The 16,752-nt window shown below is 35.8% G+C and overlaps 1 protein-coding gene across 2 annotated transcripts; it reads right to left on the reverse strand.

Annotated features, from left to right (window-relative positions):
- Positions 1 to 4,467: 4,467 nt before the first annotated feature.
- On the reverse strand, positions 4,468 to 16,497 carry LOC103491784 (KIN17-like protein). Of its 2 annotated transcripts, XM_051086837.1 has the most exons (3): positions 7,189 to 16,497; positions 6,223 to 7,104; positions 4,468 to 4,897 (listed from the first exon to the last, which is right to left on the reverse strand). In XM_051086837.1, exon 1 carries the CDS (start codon positions 16,066 to 16,068, stop codon positions 14,875 to 14,877), a length of 1,194 nt encoding a protein of 397 aa, XP_050942794.1. In that variant the 5' UTR covers positions 16,069 to 16,497; the 3' UTR covers positions 4,468 to 4,897; positions 6,223 to 7,104; positions 7,189 to 14,874. The 2 variants fall into 2 exon arrangements, with proteins under 2 accessions (XP_050942794.1, XP_050942793.1); XM_051086836.1 differs by having other exon boundaries at positions 6,223 to 16,497.
- Between the last annotated feature and the right edge of the window lie 255 nt (positions 16,498 to 16,752).

A 16,752-nucleotide genomic window follows, 5' to 3' on the forward strand; every position in this document is an offset into this window, starting at 1 on the left:
ATACCTACATTTCATATATACGTATATTTTCAGTTTGAATTTCCTTCCATTTTCCCTTCAACAAACGTTCGAACAATCTCCTTTTGGCTATTGATACATTGTTCTGCATATAATCGAATATTATTAACGTTAGTTTCTATTTATACATAAAACTGAATATCATTTGTATAAAAAAATATTTTTTAATTTGTACAGATCATAAATAAGTTTAGTGGTACATCATACGATATTTCTCCTTCATTAATCTACAAACATATAAAATATATAATCAGCAAAAATCATATAAAATATATACATCAGTAAATATAACATATACTTACTGTTTTAAATTGTTTTCCTTTGTTGTTTTTTGTCATTTTTCTTCCAGAGTTTCGAACACCACATCCATTTTCACAAACTTCTAGTCCTGATACACAACAATCTGTGTACCTATCGGTCCTCTTAAATCTTCTTCATCATCTTCTGAATATATAGTTTATAGTGGTCGGTATTCCATTTGTTCTTCATTTCTTACTTCCTCCTACCATATATACGCATATTATATTTGTATTTAGCTATTTCTACAATTTAAAAGTTAAATTCAGTAAATAAGAAATATACATTTATATATTCGTCGATCACAATAGGACCATCCTTGTTTGATTTAATATTTTTCAGTCTCGATCCTAGGCATCTTTCGCTTCTACGAATCATTTTTTTCAACCTTATCCTACATATTATCATACAATATAAACTATTAACTTTTAAATTGGTATATTGTCCTACATATTATCATACAATATAAACTATTAACTTTTAAATTGGTATATTGTCCTACATATTATATAATACAATACAACCTTATCCTGCTCAATCACTTCGTGTTTCCTATTTCATTTAATATTTAAGAATATAAACATCAGGAAAAAATATGTACATCAAGCATTGCTTAATTTATGGTTTACACAGAGAATTTGAACTTAAAATTGGTTGTTTAAACACTAAATCAACACTTCAATATATACAGACTTCAAAGTAGAGGTTTAATCTTTCAATATATACAACATGCATTACTTTTGAGCTTTGTTATACACAGAGTCTCTACACTTTAAGGTGATTTAAAAAGATAATCATCACCATAACCCTAATTTCTTCGACATTCTAAACACAGTGATGGAAGACTGTTAAATAAATACGTTTTGATCCCATATATACCTCATTTAATTTCATATTAGAACAAAAAAAAAACACTAACCGAAAGTGTAGAATGTTTCCGAATAGAGTGATCGAACCGACTTGCCCGAACGTTGAATGTCTGGGAAAGAATGAGCTTTTGGAAACGCTAATGATCGAACACAGTAATGGAAATTCATATAAGAACAATGATGAAACGGAGTTTCATATATACCCGCTTTAATTTCAGATAAGAATGTTGATGAAATAGAGTTCCATATAGAAAGGAAAACACGCATCGAAAGGGAAGAATGTCTGCAGAGTCGACTTGCCCGAACGTACAATGTCTGCGAAAGAACGAGCTGGAGAAAACCCTAATGATCGAACGAACGTTGAAAGAGAGTAGAATGATTTCCGCCTTTGTCCGTTATCCGCTTTCTGTACGTGTTTCAAATTTTCCCCTTTTTCACACTATTAACATATCAGTTACCCTTTTTTTTAATTCGTAAATTATTAAAGATGGGTAGTGTAGTAATTTAGTTCAGACTTTTGTGTAAAAAACAAGCCCATTTAAAACCTTTATGTAATATATAGGCAAATTAGGCACATTGTGTAAATTCATATGCCAAATTAGGCTATTTGAGTTAAACCCCTTTATTAATTATATCACATAATGAAAGCACTAGTATAGCAACAAAAGATTCCAGGTTCCAACTTCAAGTCATACTATTTCTTAAACTACCAAGATGGACACTGTACCACTAGAGATCATATGATAACAAAAATATTACCCTTTCTAGTACTTTTGATCCATTTTTCAAAAATATAATATGTTGAAAATATATTTACGTTTATGCTTACATTTCTGGTCATATTGGTGTTTTTTATGGTACTCCTATTGCTATATGTATTCCCCATAACGGGCAAATACCATTTCATGGAAGAAAAACTAACACAACATGAAATGTATTTGTTCATTTGATACGTTATCCACATGTCATATCTAGTTGGAAAGAATTTGTCAATGATTCTTATTACGCCTAAAAGAAGTATAGGTTTAATTCAACATTCAACTTCATAATAGTTTTTCTTTTTCTTTTATTTTAAGCAGAATAGTACCATTTTGCCAGCTCCAATATTTAAATATGCCTAAAAATTTTAACACCATTTCGCAATCAAAGATATAATTTACAGGATTTTAGAGGAATGAGACATCACTTTTGATGTACATAAGTGTTTAACTACCAACATTTTTTACTGCAAAATGTTATGGAATGTTGTTTTAGACTTAATTTCCTATTCTTAAGTAAATACCTTCTTAAGTAAATGTCTCCTAAACCGTCAACACACAATTCACAATTATTATTAGATTGGATGACTCTATCAATGACTTAAAACCACAAACCAACTTCAGAAATAAAACTAAAACTAGAGAACACAGACTAAAAAGCCAAAAACAATACAAATGCAATGAGCAGAGGAGGTAAGAAGTCCAATAAGGTCGAAACTTTCAAACTACAAATCAAAAGGACAAACAGTAAAACTTAGGCACATAAACCCAAGAAATCCAAAAAATTAGTTCAAAAACCACCAATTTGTGCTTTAACTGAAAGGGAATGAGGAATTGATTCCTTCTGAAAACTACTTTTGTTAATCAAAGCAGGAGCAGAGAACTTCGTAAGAATTATGGGTTGCAATACTGCTTGAACACTTTCACACTTCTCAAACAAAATATCAAAACCATTTGCAAAGAAAACCACTAGACTCCTCAACAAAAGCATCTTATGCTAGAGAGTACATAATATTCTCACTGTTTAAACCAACATTTGAATCTTCATCAAAATCGTAACTGAAAATAGACAAATAGTCTTTAGGAGATGGATGGATATAAACTCCATTTTCAAAAAAAAAAAAAAAAAAAAATTCAGAAAACGAGATTGAACAAAGTTAAAATGACAATGAAATAGACAAAGTCACCTTAACAAAAGCAAAAGCAGCTTAAAATATATATGTATGTATATATAATGCCAGATCGAGAAAAACTAACTCATAAAGTTCAAAGAAAGAGGGAACGCAAGTTGCCCAAAAGAATGAAATAATTGAATGTCACCTTTGAGTAATGCTGAGAATAAAAAGCAGAGTGAAGTCATATAGATTGCGGATGGAGATGCACAGAAAAGAAGAAAGAGAAATCAAGTTGAGAGAGCAGCCCAATAAACATCTGCACATACAATTAAAACTCTTTGCAGCCAAGCTAAAATTACCTATTGCATTTATCTACATTTTGCAGTTGCTGGCTCAAAAGCAAAACTCTCTAAAACCATCAATTAGTCAGAGAAGTTTTACACTAAACTTCAGAAATTGTGAAAAGGTGGGAGTAGCTAATGTATAAAGAAAACAAAGGGAAACCCAATACAAACAAAAAGGATCAAATAAACACCTAAATCTTACAGTCGTATAATTAGAAACCAAGGTAGTATAAGCTACCTTTGTCCCACATCGATTAGAATAGGAAGACCAAGTAGTACTTAAATGGGTTTGCTCTCCCACCTCAACGATCGGCTTTTGGGTTCTCCAAAGTGCTTAAAACCCTAACAGTATCAAGGTCAGTTTTCTAACATTTCAGAAAGAAGCACCAATAGAGTGCTCTAACCGGGTGTTTTCGAGAGAAGTACCGTTGGTCTAGCCGCCAGAATACCGGCTTCTTTGTCCCATGGCGCTTAGAATGAGAATGGAACCACAAATGGGGTGAATAAGCATTCAAGATACTTTAGTAGCTAACACATACCTACCCTACGTATAAAAAGCATATTCCATTGCCTATTTATTAACTGAAAAACTAGGCAGAGAAGATTGATATCCGTCATTAACTCCTCAACTAAATGAATACATTGGGTTATATTATGGAAAACAATAATTTTAAGGCTTCCGCCGTCAAGTAACGAAAAGAATAAGATGTAAAATCGTCCCCTTAAAAGCGTCTCCATTTTCTCAATAACCAAAATCAAACTTGAAGAGTGCATTCAAAATTCAATCATATTAAAGAAAAAAATAGAGATGAGAACAAATCAATAAGACAATCAAACAAAATCAAGATTTGAAGGGTAGACTCAGAAACTCAGTGCACAGAAATTACTAGCCATTTACACAATCAATGCAATCTAGTAACCCATAAAACAATGATATTTGAATTTGACACTTCAATCACAAACCTAATTAAATTCAGATTCCCATTCCCATGTACTTAATTCCTTACAAACAAGACAAACATAAACTCAAGACCAAGCTTCAAAAGCACAAATCACCAATAACTGATGAGAGAAAAAAAACAAAAATCGAACTTATACAAAATATGTTTGATACAAGAAGGCTACTATTCATGTTTGTCTCCAATAAAAAAATCATAAACAGTAGTTTTCTAATTAATACTTTACATGCATCATTCATCCCAAACATAATCTAGCCCAACCTTTCCCTCCATCACTCACAACCATAAAAAAAGAAAACAATTAAGGACTAAAAAGAATCCATCTTCTCAAAATCTACAAACAAAGACAATGAAGCTAGATCCTTGAACTCATAAAACTCATAGCAATGCAAAATGAAGTCCAAAAAACCAAAGCCAATATCAACAAACTCAAGAAACATAATCCAAAGAGAGATGAACTTCCCTTCCTGGAATCTCCACACGGGTGTATCATTAATCTTCAGAATTTGTAGCATCATTCATGAAAGAGAATCCTTCCTACATCAAGAAATTAATGATAGTTCAAAATTTTTATTTTAAATTCTAGAAATATGAAGAAACTATAAGAAAATGCAAAACCAACTTACATTCAAGAGTTCAATTAGCAAGTAAATGTAATAAATACTTCTTGTCATCACCCAAAAAAATCTCGGAAGGCAATAGTTTAACCTTTTTATGTGTGTTTGTCATTAAATTAAGTGGGTAACTAGTTCAAACTCATTCTCTCTTTTGGCCTTTACTTTTTCTTCTCTTTTTTTTTTCACACCCCCAATAACCATTAGGTCTACTCCTGATAGCTTACACCTCCAAGAGATATGATTCAGTATTCTGCAATTTCGTTTCTGACCTATCGAGAAGTGGACTCATTTTTATCTAACAGTGGTCTAGTAGGTGTTAGAACACTTGCTAACAAGAACCAGATCTTAATTTATAATGAACTATAAGAAAGTACAAGATAAACCCAAGTATAAGGCACTTGGAACCTCCCTCTTGAGTACTCTCACCCAAGCTCTAAATCACTCCAAAGAATAACCCCTCTCTCACTTACCCTCCCTCCATTTATAACAAGATGTAACCACCCTAGTAACCACACTTACGCAATAACTACTAGTAACATCCTAAGTGTCTAACTACCCTTATACCCCTAACTCTATACTAATCTAATTACCCTTATACAAGATAAACACACGTATGCTAATCTAGGTATCTAACAGTAGGTTGTTTAAAAAAGAAAGGAAAGGAAAAAATTGGCATTGTCACTACCGCTTGTATCTTTTGTTTCCTACCCAAAAATATACAGATAGACCAATTAGTCCGGCCCCCTCCACCAAACTCCAGCGCCTCTCCTACCCCAGCTTTCATTCTTGGTTAGAAACCCCAAACACGATAATAAAAACCATATGTAATTGATTGTGGTTCTATACATCTAACTTAGGACACCTGTTCAAGTATCCACAGGCTAAGATTGAAAATCTAATACAATCGTTGTATACAGATAAACCAAACAAAAAACTGCCTCTCAAATGGAAATAGAACCCCAAATTAGGAAGACCCGTATTTCAATTGTGATAACATACTGTAACAATGTTTAACAGTTGGCTCAAATGGGAAAGTCCCTTATCAATTGCAAGAAATATGAGAAACAAAAACCTCCAAATTAAAATACTGTTTCTCATTAAAAGGGAGCCAGTACCAAAGTTCACATTGCCAAAAAGTAAAGTATTTTTCCAACTATGAAACATTTCAGATCTGGAATCCATACAGAAAGAACACCAACGCATAGACATATACTACGTGAATGAAACCAACACCAAAGAACTTACCTCAAGGCTACTAGACTTGGACTGGCCTGCACCTCGCCACCACTGTAACATTGCTAAACAAGACATTGATGAAACTATCAATTACGGATTGAGTGCGCACATCCATAGAAATCGCTCTTTAGGTGTCGAAATTGATGACACAAAGGCATCTTTGTTGACTTGAGGTTTTGAAGGCATCCTCTAAAGAGGATAAAGAAAATGAGAGAAGAAAAGGCGAGAAGCTGATAAATGAACCCTAATTTTCATCATTCAAATATGAAAGGATAAGGGGGGATGGGATAGGCCAAAGAGTCAGCCCTAATTTTCATTATTTTGAAGATGATGAGAGGAGGAGAGAGGAAGAAATGGTTGTGGTCGAAAATGAGACAGGAAGAGAGATGAGAGGAAAAGAGAGGAAAAATGGCAATGATTGAAAATGAGAGGAGAGGGGAAAAACTCCAATTTTCATTTTTTTTCCTAAAATTTGAGCACCAAGTCTCCACTTCTTTCATTTTCTACCACAGCAATATTTTAAAAATGCTAAAAATGCATATTTCTTGTAGTGCTTGGGCTGATCATAAAATGATCCATTTGTTCCCTACCAGCGGATACCTCCAAATGACACCCCCAGTATGTCCTCGACCTGTAACAACAAGATCTGTGCCAGCACAAAGGGATTCCTTGTGCATCCAAAAAGCAAGTATCTGAGGGAAGGACAAAAAACACAATCCCTGGAAAGTCCAATTGAACATCATCCAACTGCTCTCCCCACTTGGTAACAAGAAGACCGGTGGCTCTTGGCACCCAATTGCTTTCCTAATCCTATATAGTTCACCACTCTTGACAAGAGTTAAATATCTCATGCACAAACAAGACAACTTTCATTGCTCGGATTGAGGAAACCTAGTCAAGATAGAAAGTGCAACTCGTCATCAAATAAAGGAATATAATAATCTGCATCCTAAGGTTTTAAATCAGAGGATTCACCAGCAACACAATCCTTGGTGGATTGTGGTGGGGAGCTAAATCCGCAAACAGCATATTTTTATTCTTCATTGAACCTCACTGACACCTACGCAACTTCCCTCGTCCTTCTTTACCCTTTAAACAATTAAAACTTTGTCCTTATTAAATATTCAATCAACTCATCAGTTTCTAACCAATCCCTTCAAAGAAAACAACACGCAAAGGCTAAACATCCAAGAAGCACTTTCACAAAAACAAATAAACAAACTCTACAACAAAGATTTCAAATTACTTTTCGGTCAAACAAAGAAACAAACACCTTAAGGGCTAATCTAAAAAATCTACATCCAAAAACCAAAAACAGATGGAAAATCCACCCCCAAAACCACCAAAATCGAACACTTAAGACAGTTCCTGGCTATCCCAAACACCAAACCAACCATTAGAGAAGGAACAAGATAAAAAAAAAATCAAACTAAAAACAAATAAAAATAAATCAGTGAGTGAAATTCAAACAATACTTAGTTTCCTAAACATTGAAAAATTCAAATTTCTCCACTCCCAGTCCCAGGGATAAATACATCTTTGATCTATAGATTTTAAAGCCAAATATGTTTTTGTTCTTTAGAAGGCAGTTTCCATTTAATTCTCAAGTGGCATGTTTGATCCATGAAAATTGAAAAAGATGTCAATTGGTCCCAAATTTGGAACTAGTTTCCTTATCCCGTAGCTGACTGATAATTGACCTAGTGAAATGATAACAAAATTTACGTATGTTAACTAGACTTAGAAAACATATACTTTTTAATAAGTTGAATTTTAATTTTATACTTAAAAGATCAATTAAAAACAAATTCTATTGAAAGCGACTATGAAAAAATAATACACTAATTTAGGTAGAAACCCTAGTACAAGGAGAAACACCACACTAGAGTTTTCTTATTAATTTCTCTTATTAAAAAAAACAGTACGAGAGGGGAAACTAACAGGCAACAAGAGTCTAATTAAAAAAGAAAAGAATAATTAGGGTAACACAAATTAAAAAACTACCCTTGGGCTTTCAACACACAAGCCCACTAATTCTAACACTTCCCCTCAAGTTGAGATGTAAATGTCAATAAGACCCAACTTGCTAATGCAAGAATCGAAACTCTATCCAAGAAGCCCCTTAGTGAGGACATCAGTAATCTGTTGGCTTGAGGGAATGTAAGCAATACAGATGCCACCATTTTCCAGTCTCTCTTTGATAAAGTGTCTATCCATCTTCACATGTTTGGTTCTATCATGCTAATAGCAGCCTTATTGCAGAATAATTTCATAGGCACCTCATAATCCTGATAAAGATCGAATAAAACCTTTTAGAAACAGATTTCCTCACATATCCCCAAACTCATAGCCCTATACTCAACTTCAATGCTGCTTCTGACCACAACCCCTTGCTTCTTACTCCTCTAAGTAATGAGATTGCACCCACACAAAAGTATAATATCCTGAGGTGAACTTTCTATCAACAACAAACCCTGCTCACTCAAAATCAGTATAGGCCTCAATACACCTTCTGTTAGTCTTCCTGAATATCAACCCTTTACCAATAGTAGTTTGCAAATACCTCACATTTCTGTTAACTGCCTCCATGAGTTTTTTGTAAGGGGCCTACATGAACTGACTAACAAAACTCACAGCATAGTGGATATCAAGTCTAGTGTGAGATAAGTAAATCAACTTCCCCATCAGACACTAATATTTCTTTATCAACTGGAACTTTAGCAACTAAATTTCCCAATTTAGCATTGAAATCGATAGGCTGATTTCGGCATCCCATCATATTTGTTTCAACCAACAAATCAAGGGTGTACTTTCTCTAAGATACAGAGATACCTTCTTTAGATCTAACCACCTCTATCCAAGGAAGAATTTTAGATTCCCCAAGTCTTTAATCCCAAACTCATCCCCCATCTTCTTAGTTGGATGATATCAATGGTGTCATCCCCAGATAACACAATGTCATCAACGTATACAATCAACACATCAATTTTCCCAGCCTTGAAAACTTTAGTGAACAAAGTGTGATCAGAGTGCCCTTGACTATATCCTTGGAATTTGACAACAAAGGTGGTAAACCTGTCAAACCAAGCTCTTGGTGACTACTTCAACCTATACAAGGATTCCCGAAGCTTGCAAACCCGATGGTCAAACTAGGTTGCAAATCCCATAGAAGGGCTCATATACACTTGCTCTTTGAAGTCTCCATTCAAGAAAGTGCTCTTAACATCTAGTTGATATAGGGGTCAGTCTTTATTCACAACAACAGACAGCAAAACCCTAACAGTTTTGAACTTCGCAACAAGAGAAAAAGTCTCAGAGTAGTCAACCTCATAAGTCTAAGTGAACCCTTTTCCAACTAACCTGTTCTTATGTCTATCTAGAGTTTCATCTGCTTTGTACTTTAGAGTAAACATCCATTTACATTACACAGTTTTATGCCCCTTAGGAAGAGCATAGAGCTCCCAAGTCTTGTTCTTTTCAAGGGCTCTCATCTCTTCCATGATTGCAGTTTTCCACTCAGGGCACTTTAATGCAGCGTGGATGTTCTTAGGTATCATGGTAGAGTCAAGACTGGTTGTAAAAGCTTTAAAATGAGAGTGAAAAATTCTCGTAAGAGACATAGTTACAGATGGAGTGCTTCGTGCAAACCTAGTACCTTTCTTTAGCACAATAGGTATGTCAGGAGATGGATCATAGTCATCGAGGTTACCCAAACGATCCTGTTTAGCCTATCACTTGTCTGCCATGACCTCAATCTCATCAACAATGCCCTTTTCACCCATGTCTTCAGAAACAACTATATCGGACTTGTCATTCTCACCTATTTTATGAATGAATAGAACTAGCCAAACCTTAACCTCGTGAAGCAGGCTAACAAGAAAGAAAGGACAATCCTCAGGGAAGGTGATATTCATGGAGAGAAAGTACTTATGGGGAATAGGATGGAGAAATTTATAGCTCCGTTCATGAAGAGGATACCCGACAAACACACACGTCTGAGCTCGAGGGGTGAACTTGGTTTGGCTAAGGCCATGGCTATGAACGTAGGTCGTGCACCCAAACACCTGAAGAGGAACATCAGGAATGAGATAGGTAGAGGGAAAAGACTCCATTCTAAGGGAATCTGGAGGTGAAGGACACGAGAGGGCATCCAATTATAAGATGAGTTGCCGTAAGAACAGCATCGTCCCACAGATAGAAGGAAAGGAAAGTAGACAACATAAGGAAGTGTGCTACTTCCATAAGGTGACAATTTTTTCTCTCGACAACTCCATTTTGTTAGGAAGTGTAAGCACAGGAGCTTTGGAGAACAATCCCTTTAGAGGATAGAAACTCATTAAAGGGATGGTTTTGAAACTCACAACCATTGTCACTCCGTAGAATAATAATTTTCACATTGAATTGCTTTTCTACGGTGTGATAAAAGTCCCAAAATATGGAAGTGACCTCAGATTTGTCAGAGATGAGAAAGACCCAGGTAAGACGGGCATGGTCATCAATGTAGGTCACAAACTACCGTTTCCCAAAAGCGGTTGTAACCTTAGACGATCCCAAAACATCACTATGGATAAGAGTGAAACAACCTTTTTGAAGAATTTAAACAAGCAGAGCCACATAACTTAAGTAAAAAGGAACACTAGAAGAAAAGCTCCTTGAAAGGATAGGGCCTAAAACCAAACATCTTTTCTCCTTGGACTCACACAAGAGTCACACCAAGGAGGACTGCCACATCTACAGCTTCTTTATCTATCAATAGACGACTAAAATCCAAAGAATCCGAAGAAGTTGAAGAGAGAGTCTAAGGAGGGTAGAACCATCACCACATACAACTTGTTTTTTGGACAGGTGATACAACCAAGATATCCATAGCAAAGAGGTTAATCTCCCACCCAACAATTCTCACAAAATATGGTTCTTCTCATTGAACAATTTCTGTTAGACATATGGCTTATGTCCTATCCAACATTGATTTGGATAAAGCAACCAAACTGTAATAGATTTATCAATTTGGATAAGTGCAACCAAACTATAATAGATTCAGTCTGGTGCAAAACAAAGGTGACAAGGCCTTTGATCGCCTCAAGACAAGAGAAGACAAAAAGATGAGGCATGAGTAAAGTAAGGCATAAAGAATGAATATAGATTTCTATTTATAGAAGCAACGACTTTCATTGAGAAAAAAAATAAAAGAATACAAGGGCATACAAAAAAATCAGCCCACCAAAACACCCCAACTTCAAGAAGGGAGTCCAACTAAGTAAAATGTTACTAATGAAATAGTTACAAAAGGTCTTCGAAATCAAAGTTCAAAGGGACACATGAAATCTAACCAAGAACATAACCTCACTAACTCTTTCCCTACCATGAAACACCTAATCGTTCTTATTCCCTCAAACATCTCATATAACAACACACACTCCAGCCAACTACAAAAATCATCCTCTCCCTGAAAGGTGGATGGAGGAGGAATTCCTTAATTGTCACACGAACGCTCTGAAGGAAAACGTAGCTAACTCTGAACCCCTACAGAAAAGAACTCCACAAAGCTCGAGCATACTGACAATCCCAAAAAAGATTATCAAGGTCTTCCTCCGCCTTCCGACAAAGCAAACAAAAAGACCCAACAAGCGAGGTCCTTCTCCTAACAAGCCTATCAACAAATGTTAACGCAGCCAAGCAAGGCTTGCCAGATAAAGAATTTGACTTTCTTGGGAACCTTAGTCCTCCAAACCACGTCAAAAACAAACTACCTAGGAGGGGAGTAATCTAATAACAAATTGAACAACAATTGACACATATAGTCCTGACTCAGGTTATGACTCCAAGCACGAACATCCCTTCTTCCCTCCCTAAAAACTGCACCCCTCGAGCAAAGAAAGAAGAGAGGCAACCTCTTTTGTTTCCCTATTGGTCAACGAAACCCAAAAGAAAAAGACACAAGATTCTCATACCCAACTAAAAGAACCGAGATCATACAGTTTTTGGAAGAGGATAAATGACAAAGATGTGGAAATAAAGAAAAAACAACAGTTTTGATGTCTTCTCTCCCCCACCTACAGATCCTCCCAAAAATACGTGTCCTTCCCATCCCTCACAGAACAATGAGTATACCAAGAGAAGGTTGGAAACTCAAAACTCAAAAGAGATATCTTGGACGATTGGAACCTCAAAACTCAAAAGAGATATCTTGGACTATTGGAACCTCAAAACTCAAAAGAGATATCTTTCCAGGGATTTTGGTAAGTGCTTTTAAGCCCTTTCTCCATTCATTTATGCGGATGGGTGCCATGTTTACTCACGATGATTCAACGCCATAAAAAGTCGGGTTCAAAGGGAAAGTGGCAGAGCCACTTAGCCAACAAAGCTCTGTTGCAATTTTTTAAGTTACCAATCTCTAAGCCCCTTGACTCAGGGGGTAAATGAGATCCTTGTCCATCATCCACCCCTTCCCAAAAAAAATTCCCTCATATATTTTCAACACTCTTACACACCAACCTAGAATGAATGAAAATATAAATAAATAGATAGATAGCAAAAACATTCAAATGTCAAGTCTTTAAATATATAAATGAAATATATGACCAAAAACTTAACACAACAAAATAATCAAATATAGTAATTAAGTATAACAGGAATAAAACCTTAAAATAGATAAATAAGTACTAAATATATGTCGAGTATTAATTGAATTTCTATCTCCAAGGCGTCCTTCGTGGAGTGTTCCCACCTTTTTTCACAGGCAAAAAAAAAAAATCAGTGAAACAACTGTAACAAAGGTTAAAACACCACGTCTCACACACTCACCCACCCATTTTTAGTGCAGTAATTAATTAAAATTTATTTACGTTTGACCACCTGAATTCCCATTTTGAAACTTTCTATCCCTTTGCTGTAATCCGACCTTTCAATTTTTCTTTCTTTCTTTTAGTTTCAGTGTATTCACTACAGTCTTCAGACTTGGTTCATGCACCTTTCCAGATTTCCTTTTCCTTCTTTTGTTTTCATGTTATAGGTGTGTTTAGTCTACAACTTCTATTATGCACGCATGTGCATTCCATCCACCCTTTTTCCTTAAACCTTAGCTCTTAGTTCTTTGAATATGGCTTGACGAGTTTTTGTCGTTTCGGCTCCATGACCAGTGAACCCTCTATCATATTTCCATCTCTTTTCATTTTAGGAAAATAACTTCAATTCAGAAAAGAAAAAAAAATAAGGAGAAGAAAAGTAAATAAAATAAATAAAAATAAAAAATAAAACCTGTTTTTGGCTCATTTTCAATTTAGGCGCACGCCTTTGTCAATGGTGAAGACACAGGCAGGCAAGCACCTGACTGAAGGTGCTTGCCTTGACTGGCACAGAGGCGAGAAGACCTCAGGTCGCCTCAACATCATTGAATAGATTCATTGATTTGGATATATATCGAAAAAATCCCAAACTATAGTAAAACATTGCAACGAAAATGAAGACTGTCGATTCAGTGTTGCAAAAATATGAGCAATAATACAAGTAATAATTATTCCAGTGAGGTTAGTGCAATGAACTAGTGTAGAATGATTCTTATTAAATAAGTGCAAACTTAGATCCTTCCCTAACTAGTTCTACAGGAATCCTCTCTCGCTATTTAAAAACATAAAGAAAAGAGAAATAGAACATTTCCAAAACTTTGAGCATCAATATGGCAATTCTTTTGATTTCCATGACATTATCAACTTGCAACAAAATGATGATCATGATGATTTCCTCGAGCCCGAAAGCTTTTTTCAGTGCCTTAGTCAACATGTTCCACCAGATAGTATATTCAAGATAATTCAAGATAACTATGATTCCACTCTTGCAAATAGGATTAGAGGTTATGAATGTCAAATAACGACTTCCTCATCAACAACACTCAGTAGGTAGGATTGATTGTACCATATCCCTTGAAGCTAAGAAACAATATTACCAGACAAAGTGAGTTTAGTTCAATGGTAACTGAAATAACCTTCTTAAAAGTCACACAAAGGTTTGATTCCTCATCCTTGCGGTTGTACTCAAATAGTGGGGAAGAACTAATATTGCAATCCTTTTATGTTCAATCTACTAGATAGAGAACCAATGCAACAAAATGGGGTAAGGGTAGCTATACGTCTCTAGAAAGAAGAAAGAGATACTTGCAAACCTGTGTCCCGTACCTGCCAAAAGGGCGGAGTTTTTTCTTCAATGCTGTCAAAAGTATGAGATGTAGCAAGTTAGAGCTAGTTGAGATCCTACTTCACGTTAATGGTGCAAAGGCAAAAGGATACTAAACAGAGAGCACGTTTAAATAATCTATGGGTTTATTACTTGAACAATAGAACTCTTAGAGCAGACCCTCTTCAAGTAAATGTTAGGGCCGCACATGATCATACTCAACATCTTCATAAATATAAAAAACCAAGAAACTTGATTGACTAAATCCATGAATAAATACATGAAATATGTAGAATGTGTGATCACAATTCAGGGTGGGGTGGGAGAGGGAGGGCAGACATCCCTATGCATTTTGTTTTAAAAGAAAAAGAGTCATGAAAAAAAAGAAGCAGAAGTATTTGGAAGACATCAAATCTCATACTAGCACAAATATGCTTAAAGAAAATATGAGTACAAAATTACAAATAGTGAGTTTCATCTTCTATCTCAAAGTTATGATGCAAGTTTACAAATATCTTCATATTCAACAGCCTTAAGCACCCTGCCATCGTATACACCCTTCTCAATTTGCACTTTAGCACAAAACTTATCGGTGTCAACACTTAACAACCTAGCATTTGATCCACGATATGCGCCATTTACTATCCTTACTAAGCCACCAATTTGTGGTATCACTGTTTCTAATTCTTCTTGATCAACTCTCAACACATGCTTGCCGTCAAGCATTTCAATCTCTCCAACATATTTATCAATCACTTTGCGCACAACTCCCTTCTGCTTATAGTACCCCTTCTCAGCCAAATCCTTGCTCATAATTTTTACAATTATTCCATCACAAAGCCAGTAATCCTTCCTATTAAGCTTCTCCTTCTTCATCTCTTCTTCTTTCATCAATTCCTCCAAAGATGACAGACCACCACCGGTACCTATCCTGTTTTTGGAAGTCCCTTCAGGTTTCCCCTTGGCAGTTTCATACGTCTCATCCTCATCAAAAACCACCCTGGAACTCTCTCCTTTCTTCTCCTTCAATTTTGATGTTGTTCCTAAAGCAAATCCTAGCTTAACCCCACTCTCTAATTTCAACTCTCTTGTTTGTTCAGCCTCCAAAAGCTCGGCAGATGCAGAAGCCAAAGGTGCTAATTGCTCAGCCCTCTCAATTTGCCTCTTTATCTCTCTCTCTTGCTTCTCTTCTTCAGCTAAATCAGCCCGCATCCTCTTGTTCTTCATTCTCTCTTTAAAAAGCGTCTCTGAATCTCTATCTATGTAAGTAATGAACCAACCCTTGGGAGTTTCCTCTACTTTACATTGCCCAGTTCGACCCAAATGTTTAACAAACTCAGTAAGAGTAGCCCACTGCGTTGAATTCATATGAATATGATGTCTGTCGTTAATGTATTCATTATAGACAACTGTAGCTGCCACACGACTGAACCGATGGCTACGCTTAATGTGCTCCATGAAAGAACTCTCGAACTCTTCAGAGTAGCCTTCAACAATACGATGGGGATTTTGGCCAAAGATCTGCATCTGGCGCTGGTGGCTTTCACTCATACAGTGACATTTAAAGCCATTCTCATCCCGACACTGCTTTTGACACATCTGGCAATACCATCTCAGCTTCTGTAGCCCTTTTGCCTTAATTCTGTTTGCGATTGCTTTAGGGGTCAGAAATTCGTTCTTCCCCATTGAAATTTCTTCGAGAATTCTTTAGGGTTTCTCTGTATCTGAAGAGTTGAGGAAAATTAGATACTCCAACAAATCGACTCTAATATCAAAGATTCCAAAAATGAAAAGAAAAGATAAGCGGCGAGCGACTGGGAAATGGGACTCCGCGTCGATCAGCTGGCGTTGAAGGCAGTGGAGGCGTGCGGTTGCTGGAGAGGGATATAAGAAGAATAAGATGGTGTACAGCGTTCCGGCGAGCAGGTGCGGCGGAGGAGGAAACCTAACAGAACGAAAAGACTCGAGACAGGGGGCGGGCGACCAGTTAAACGAAGAGTTGATATAGAATAGAAACGGCCGAATTATAGATGATTGTTTAAGAAATGCTAAATTATAACAAAAATATCTCTCAATCTTGTATCTTCCCATGAAAAAGTACATTTTAACTTTGGGCATAGGTGAATTGACATGGAATTCTCGGACTATTTTGGCAGAGTTTTATAGCATGGTTTATTACAATCTAATCTAATCTAATCTGTGTTTAGAATATAGATTATTACAGGAGACAGATTATATCATATCTATTTTTTTCACTATTCCTTTTTATCATATAGATTTATGTTACATGAAATACACGTGATTTTATTAAATCTTGTTAATTGGTTGTTCTTTTAATAAATTTAACTATATTCTCCAGGTGATTGTGTT

Source organism: Cucumis melo, chromosome 6, assembly GCF_025177605.1.
Source record: "Cucumis melo cultivar AY chromosome 6, USDA_Cmelo_AY_1.0, whole genome shotgun sequence".
NCBI lineage: Eukaryota > Viridiplantae > Streptophyta > Magnoliopsida > Cucurbitales > Cucurbitaceae > Cucumis > Cucumis melo.

Excerpts from the sequence above, each read along its gene's own strand:
- LOC103491784 (XM_051086837.1), bottom strand. The coding sequence starts at position 16,068 with ATGGGGAAGAACGAATTTCTGACCCCTAAAGCAATCGCAAACAGAATT.